The sequence below is a fragment of the Hylobates moloch genome, unplaced genomic scaffold (genome assembly GCF_009828535.3).
Source record: "Hylobates moloch isolate HMO894 unplaced genomic scaffold, HMol_V3 SCAFFOLD_4, whole genome shotgun sequence".
Taxonomy (NCBI): Eukaryota; Metazoa; Chordata; class Mammalia; order Primates; family Hylobatidae; genus Hylobates; species Hylobates moloch.
In genome coordinates, this window is record NW_026652279.1 from 93,122,827 (window position 1) to 93,131,057 (window position 8,231).

Genomic DNA, 8,231 nt, shown 5'->3' on the forward strand with positions numbered 1-8,231 from the left:
TGGACCTGACTGCAGAGGGAGCCTATTGTCTACAGGGCCATGAAATATATGGATAGGATATTCTTGGAAAGGCCCTAGAAGCCCTGTAAATTCTGCTCAGCCAGCAAGCCTCTGACTGCCCTAGGCTTTCAACCTGCATGCCCTAGGCTGTGCAGACTAGCTGCATGCCCCCGCTGTGCAGAAAAGGCCTTCAGCTTTGCTATTTCCACCAGCTGCCCTTTCTCCACTTTCTCTTTCTGCTTTCTGCTCTCACACTACATTGCAGAGCACAGTCTAGTACCCCACATGCAGAAGGTACAGGTGTCCAATGAAAGGATAGCTGGAGGAAAGGAAGAAAGATGTGCTCAGAGCCAGGCCACCAAATCCTGGTCACCGTGGACTTCTGCAGAAATGATACCGGTCGAAATCAGTTGTTTTCAGCTTGAAGTGATATTTCCTCCCCAGACTTTTGACAATGTCTGGAGACATTTCTGGTTGTCACAACTGGGAGAAGGTGCTACTGGCATCTAGTGGGTAGAGGCTAGGTGTGCTGCTAGCCTCCATGGAATGCAGAGGACAGCCCCCCACAGCAGAGAATCATTCAAAATGTCAATAGAGTGGAGGTTGAGGAATTGGTTTAAATAAAGGTGAAAAGGAGATGCCTGTTTGGACTTAAGCGATTCCAGCACCTGGTGCTTGGCAGAGGGGAGCATTCCTTATTTTCCACTAACTCCACAGAGTCCAGGAAATGTTTGCACCTGCATGTGTTCCCAATCCCTCCCTCAGTGGTAGATTTGGGTCTAAGTCTGAGTGTGAGTGGTCACTTTTCAGCACTCATTAAATAATTCAGCATCTACTATGCGCTAGGCGCAGCTATAGACACTGCAAATAACAACTGCAAAACCACCACCAATAATATTAGTTAACATTTATTGAAACATGGCAGATATTCTGCTTAGCATTTTATGGGAATTCTATCCATTAATATTGCATATCAACCCTGCAGAGGAACTGTTAACATAATCCCCACTTGCAGAGGAAGAAACTGAGGTTTGGGGGGGGGGAGGACCAGTGGCTTTGCCCAAAATCAGGAAATGGTGGACATGGATTGCAAAGCCAGGCTTCTGCAGGGCCCACGCTCCTAGCCACTGCACTGCACAGAGAAATGGACACTGTCCCTGAAATAAATAAAATCGACCTGTACGTAGATTAGCCACGTTAAAAGGCAATTTCCAGAAAATATCATCCTGATAATTCAGTTTGGTTCTAATTTCACAATTTGCCTTGTAAGCCCCAAATTCCAACTCAGAGCAGTGTGGTTTAATGGCTGGATTGGGTCTCCTCAGAGGAGGAGCCGGTAGCTCCAGGCTGCAATCACGCCCTTCCCTGGCGGTCAACCCAGGCGGCAGAGGAGAGGCTTTGACACGAGCGGATGCCTCCCGGCCAGCTCAGCACAAGACGCAAACTGTTTCTGCATTCAGGTCAGAGGCTGCAGGGTGAGGAGTGTTCGAGCGAAAGTGTGCTGGGACTTGAACGCAGTCTCTCCTGGCGGCGGGATGCTTGAGAGCTCGGGTGCGCCGCAGCCGCCTCCAGGTCCCCAGCGCTGCGCTCCCGTCACCACCTTGGCAACAACTGGGATCGCCACAAGGAGGCTTGCTTTTTTCCTCCCGCTGCTCGCTAAGGCAGACCAGAAAGCCGAAAGCCTGGTCTTCCGGAAATGAATCCCTGGGAAGCCGAGAGGAGGAAACGTGCACTCCTGGGAAAACTGGCCCCGCGCGGACCTGGCTCACAGCTGTGGATCTGCGGACTCTGGGGAGCAGCTGGGAACAGGAGGGACCCCTAGGCTTGGGGGGGGGGAGGAAGAAGAGGCGAGTGCGGGGAAAGCCGGGTGTGTGTGTTCATTCTTTCTATTTCTCCCACCGCTGTTTCCATCCCCTCCAAACTTGCTTCTCTGGCAGGCCCGAAAGTGCATTTCTGATCAAGATGCCTGACACTGAGTGCTGGCGAAAGCCTTTCCCAGGTGCACAAGACCACCCCCTCCTGTAATCCAGGAGAGGAGCTAGTTCTAAGCAGGTCCTTCAGACTCACAAGGAACTCGTTGCCAGAAAATCGTGCTGCCGCCCGCCCCCAAATCCCAGCCAAAGGGAGATTGGGCCGGTCGTGCTGGAGCTGAGTGCACAACTGCACTCACCCTGGGCCCTAGAGCAACATGCAAACGAGCAAAACTTAGAAAGCATCAGCCTCATCACTGATAGTAAAACAATTGCGATTCTATTCACTGGTATGCACTAAAGCACCTTGGCTTCGTTTAGATTGGCAGTAGATTGGCACAATTTCGCCTCCTGGGATGGTGGAGAATTGGTCCCCGTCTAAAGTGAGGTTCAGACTGATGGAGATCCTCATCAGTCTAGAGCACAACTCAGGTGCCTAGCTCCAGGAAGAACAGGCAAGAGTTTCTCCGTGGGGAGCCAGATCGTGCCTGCCCTTGTTCCGGGGGAACTGGAGAGAGATCCTCCCACCCCCATTCTCAGCTTGATTTGAAGGAAAAGACGGAAGGTTTTAGAAATAAGCCCCCCAAGCTCCTGGTTCCGGGGCCTTGCAGTCTGGGTCTTCGATTAGCGGCTTCCCAGGTTCTCAGGCTTTGGGCCTCCGACTAGGGGTTACACCATCAGCTCCGCTGGTTCTTAAGCCGGTTAGACTGGGACTGAAATCACACTATTGGCTTTCCTAGTTCTCCTGCTCGCAGATGGCATATCACAGTACTTCCTGATCTCCAGAATAAACCTCCTCACATAACTACATATAGCCTATTTGCTCTTTTCTCTGGAGAACCCTGACTAATACAAGACCAAAAGTAGGTTTGTGGTTGCCTAGGGCTGGGATATAGTGAGAATTGGCAGCGACTGTCAATGGGCATGCGGTTTCTTTTTGGGATGACAAAAATGTTTTTAAATAAGATTGTGTCGATGGTTGCACAATTCTGTGAATATATTAAAAATTGTGGAATTGCACACTTTGAACGAATGAACTGGATGCTAATGTGAATAGCTCAATAAAGCCGTTTTGTGGGGGGAAGGAAATGAGCTCCAAAAATGTTGAGCAACCTCAAGTGGACCGTCTTTCCTGCTGGAAAAGACGCATTTGCTATGCCTAGACACAGGGAGTTCAGCGCTCCCCAGGGTGTGTGTGTGTGTGTGTGTGTCAGTGTGTGTGTAGGGGTCTGGCAGGAAAAGAAGGTCTGGCAGGTTTCCTGGACACAGAATGGGAGCGGCGAGAACGCGGATATTAGCTTCCCAGGTCTGACTGCAGAAATACTGACGACTGCAGAAATACTCCTTCTCCCTCGGCTGTGCGCTCTCCGTTTCTGCAGAACCTCACGCACTTCCTTCTCCTCATCCATCTTAGAGAGTAAAAAGACCCGCATATGTCCTCAAAGGGAGCTGGGGTGTGGATTCTAAGTCGTAGGGGGGTATAGGATTTTAACGAGAATTGGTGAGAACATGAGGTCCCAGAGCCACTGGCTCCAGCTATGCAGAGTCCCTCTCGGGGACTCCCTGGGGCAGGATCACTTCGGGTTCTCGGATTCCATGCCCGGAATGTTCCGCGACCAGGGACTCGGCTAACGGAATTTGCCTTAAAACAAAGGAGGACCCTCTGAGAGAAGTCTCCACCATCCCGCAGAATGGAAATTTGTCCCTAATGAAATCGTTATCAATCCAAGCGCAGCGAAGGACGGATTTCTTGTGCCTATGGAGGGAGTGGTTTCTGCCCTCCCGGCTGTTGGCCAGGACAGCGAAATGGTGAGGGATGGAGGTGGGGCTGGATCCCAGGTGAGAAGGAAGCGCTGCAGGGGTTGGGACCCATGGTGCAGTCCAGGGAGAGCGCCCTCCTTCCCTTCCGGCTTAGCTCTCTGAGCTCCGCGACCCTTGTGCGCCACGCCGGAGCGGGACAATCGTTAGCGCGCACCTGGCCGGCATGGAAGGCGGGCTCTCAGCGGAGCTGAGGGTTCCGAGAGGCACTGGCTGAGCTGTAAGGAGAGGAGCCGGCTCGGACCCTGCAAATGGATCCCCAGCCCTTCCCAACAGGGAGGCCCAATCCAGGTTGGCGCCTGTCTACTCCAGAGCGAAGGCCTCTGGGCTCAGAGCCACGGGCATTTCTAAGAAAAAAAAAAGTTTATTTAAAATTTTGTACATAAATAAATAAATAAATATCTTCTGGCATTGCAGAGGCCGTACAATTACACAGCTAGGCTGGGGCGGGCCAGAGTCTGGAGGGGGAATAGTGGGGTCGCTAGCGGCGCAGAGCGGGGTCCTATGTTTAGAGGAAGGAAGAGCGTGTTGGAAACAGAGCGAATCGGTTTCCCCAATATGGATACTAAGGGCGAAATTTATCATCTGTGAGAGGAGCCGTGGGGACTGAGGACAGCAAGGCCAGATCAAGGGACAAATGGACTGACTGAAGGAGGAGGCTCCCTGAGGAGGGGAAGGGAAAAGGAAAAGGAAAAAAAAAGGAGGGGTGTTCATAAATGTGAGTGTTGGCGGGCGGGGGCCGAGTGAATAAATGATCACAGGAAAGAGGTGGGGAGGGACAAAAAGACATTTTAAAAAGAGAAGCGAACGAGCATCCAAGGCCGCCGACCTTAACCGAGAGCGGAGGAGAGTAGAGTAAGCGAGGAAGCCCAAACTAGCCCAGAGAGGGCGGGCTAGGAGGCGCCGGCTGCCAGTAAGGCGCTGCGCCAAGCAGGCTTGCAGGCGGGGGCCGCGGTGCTGCACTGCCCAGGAGGACTCGAGCGCTTACAGTGTTCACAGCCTGGAGTTGGCTTTGGACGCGAGCGAGCTTTGGGGCGGGGACGCCATGGTCCAGTCTCTGCCAAGCTCTCAGCCCTGCCCAGGCCCGGGACCTCTGCAAAGCCGTGCCAAATCCATGCCGGGCAGTGGTTTGGCTGCGGGTGCCTGGGAATCAGCGCTGAGTCCCAGGACTAGTCTCCGAGGCGCAGGGAGGTCTTGGGGTGGGCGACCTAGGGAGACACGCGCCTAGGGAGTGACCGTAAGATCCCGGTCGTCCTTCCCTGAGGAGGACGGAGACATGGGCAATTCGTCGTCATCCTCGGAGCACTTGGCTGAGGAGAGCGATGCGCACTTGCAACCTTGCGGTGCGCTCCCGCCACCACCGGCACCCCCGCCGCCGCCGCCACGATGGTTGCTGCTCTTGCCCTCCTTCTTGTGCTTCACTCGGCGGTTCTGAAACCAGATCTTCACCTGCTTCTCGGACAGATTCAGGTAGGTCGCGATCTCGATGCGACGTAGGCGGGACAGGTACATATTAGAGGCGAACTCGCGCTCCAGCTCTAGCAGCTGCGTGCTGGTGAAAGCCGTGCGCATCCTCTTGCTGCTGGGCAGCTGGTTAGAGCTGCTGTCTGGAGGTGGTAGAGCAGAGAAGGAAGCGATCAGACGTCTGTGCTCTGGACCCAATCCCTTGGTAGGCGGCTGCCAGAATCCTACGACTTTGACCTCTTACCCATCTCTTCGCCCCAACACAATCCGCAGCAGAGCTACAGTGAGCGCCTCCTTGTCCAGCTCCGAGATCCTGATTCTCCCGGAGTCATGCAGCCCTGGAACCCCTTCCCCTTCATGGAGAGCCCTGGATCCCAGCCCTCACTTACCCCCGACCCCAGTTCAGGACCTGGACGTCTGCCCTCATCCGCCTCCTGGAGTTGTGTCCTGGCCCTCTATCCGCAATCCACCCCAAGCGCTCCCCTTAGTCCCCGACATGACCCTCACCGCCCCCAGAAAGCCTGGGGTCCCTCTTCCTCCATCTCTGGCTCTCCATCCTGCTTCAGATCACCTCTGCCCTGTCCCTCTGCGCGGCCGCCCTGCTTACCCACAGAGATGCAGTGGAACTGCCTGGGGTCAGGCAGCGGGTAGGAGGTCTGGTAGAGCGCGGCGGCAGCGGCAGCGGCGGCCGGGCCGTGAGCGACCCCGGGCGATACAGCGGAGTGCTGGCGGCCCAGGGGCGCGTGGCAGTACTGCGAGCCGAAGGGTGGGAAGGAAGCCTTGAGCAGAGGCAGCGCGGGCGGCCCGGGGGGCCCGTGCAGCTGCGAGGCGGTGACGCAGAGGGGGCACACGCACAGCAGTCCAGCCTTGCGCGCGTGGCAGGCGCCAGGCGAGAGACCGTGCAGCGCGTGCGGCGGGGGCACAGCGTAGGGGAAGAGCGGCGGCGGGCTGCCCTCGGGCGCCTTCTTCTCGCTCGCCTCGCGCAGCACTAGCGAGTCCACCAGGAAGGAGCGCGGCATGGCCCTGGCGCGCGGCCGCCCCGCAGCCAGCCCGCCCTCTGCGCCCACAGCACCTTTCGGCTCTCCACGCGCTTTCCCTGGCCGCGGTATACCGCAGCTGCCTCTGCCCAGGAGGCTGAACGCGCGGCTGAGACCTAGGCTGAAACAGTAGCCTCTGCTGCCGTGGGCGCCGCCCAAAGAGCGCGGGGTGCTGGCCAGCGCTAGTGGTGCTGAAAGGCGCCGGCGGCGCGGCTTAAATAGGACTATTGCCATGTGATGGACTACGCCAGGAGCGGCCGGGGCCTCTCAATAGGGTTTTTGTGCCTTTTCTCTTGGCATTCACTCTGCACGCTTCCTCATTATTTCACTTGTTAACTAAATGAACTGCATAATGTACTCTATTCTTGTCAACCCCACCCACGCCGTAACAGGCGCCCTCGCCCCCTCCTCTCCCTTTTGCGGGTTTATATTCTCATTCTCCCGCGATTTAATATTCTTTCCTTTCTCTTTATTTCTTACTCCCCTTTGGCTTTGCATTGGCGATCAGCCCTTTCACCTTATTGATTTTGCACCCCCGCGGCCTCTTTTCTACAGATCCCCATGGGCGCACACCTCATATCCTCTGTCCACTTGGTCTTGGTCCCCTTCTTTCTATTATCGCCCTTACACCCCAAAAGTATGCTGTCTCCAGTGAGCCCTGTCAGCTCAGTGCCGTGCACCCCCGAACCTCCCTCCAGCCGGTCTCAGAGTTTCCACCTGTGGAATCGCTTCTCTCCCTGCTTCGGAAGCAGGAGGACCGGGTTCCCGCGTGAAGGAGGCGTCTGTGGGGAGGGAGGAGAAGGGCTCATTATTCCTTATCCAGCCCTAGACCCATCGCTGTCCCTCGGTTTTCTCTAAGTTTCTCAAATAGTCTTAATTTTGGTGCTGCCTACGACGCCCAGTCTTTGTTCGGTAGATGCTGGCCAACCAGCCCTTTCCTTCAAATGACAGGGCCGTGGATGTAAAAGAGGAAAAACAGTCTCTGAGCTTTACAAACGGAGACAGTGAATGGGGAATGAAAGCCGAGATGGCTCAGATCTAGGTCTTGCACCCCAGCGCATGTGGCGAGTGCGGACTGTCTGCCCGCGCGTCTTGCCCACACCCTGTCTACTCGAGCACACTTCCAGCAGTGGGCTGGGAAACCACTGCCATCCCTTAGTTTGGAACGGCGCGAAGGGCAGTTGTATTCCTAGCATCGGCTGCCTTTGCCCATCCTGACCCGCCTTTGCCCACCCTGACCCACCTCCGCTCTCCCCAAGACCAGGCTTCTTCTTCCTGCCGCGTCACTCTTCTTTCTGGTCACACAATGGTTAAACAACTTCAAACGCTCAGAGCTGTGTACACAGCTCCAGCTTTTTAAATCGTTCTCGGGCTCAAAGCTGTTCCGCCCAGGAGCTTTTTCCATACAATGGGAAATCAGCATAAACATTTCTAATTTACAGCCCTGGACTTTTCACAGGAGACGTTTACTTTCGATTTTATTGGAACCAAATCGCTGCAGTCACCTGCTCTGAGCCCTGAATGGAATTGTGAGAAATGGAGGGGGAAGCTTAGGGGTCTGGGGAAGCAGTGCGCAGGAATAAGACTGCCCAAACCCGAAGCATCTGCATGGGCTTTTATCATTGGCAACATCTTTGCAATAACAACAGCAACCGATTATAACTGATTAAAAAGCAAATAATTTGTTTTGGGAGATAATAACTGCTTCTGTAAAAGGGAATAGGGCAATGGGAGAAGTAACCTGCATGGAGGGCATGGCATCTAGCAGGAGTAAGGGTTCACTGTTTTCTTGGTTGCTTGGCATGGGGTAGGGGCAAGGCTGCCTCCTGAGACAGGGTCTCAGAGCCAAGGCTCCCCCACTCTAGGGTGGTACCTGCAAACCAGCCTGAACTCATCAATGCAGCCAATTCCCGTTCTAATTGCTCTTTGGGAAATTCGAGCT

General features: G+C 55.0%; 1 protein-coding gene across 1 annotated transcript; it reads right to left on the bottom strand.

Moving 5' to 3' along the window:
- Positions 1–4,190: 4,190 nt before the first annotated feature.
- Positions 4,191–6,479, bottom strand: GSX1 (GS homeobox 1). Its single transcript, XM_032149167.2, has 2 exons — positions 5,860–6,479; positions 4,191–5,395 (listed from the first exon to the last, which is right to left on the bottom strand). Exons 1-2 carry the CDS (start codon positions 6,269–6,271, stop codon positions 5,013–5,015), a joined length of 795 nt encoding a protein of 264 aa, XP_032005058.1. The 5' UTR covers positions 6,272–6,479; the 3' UTR covers positions 4,191–5,012.
- Between the last annotated feature and the right edge of the window lie 1,752 nt (positions 6,480–8,231).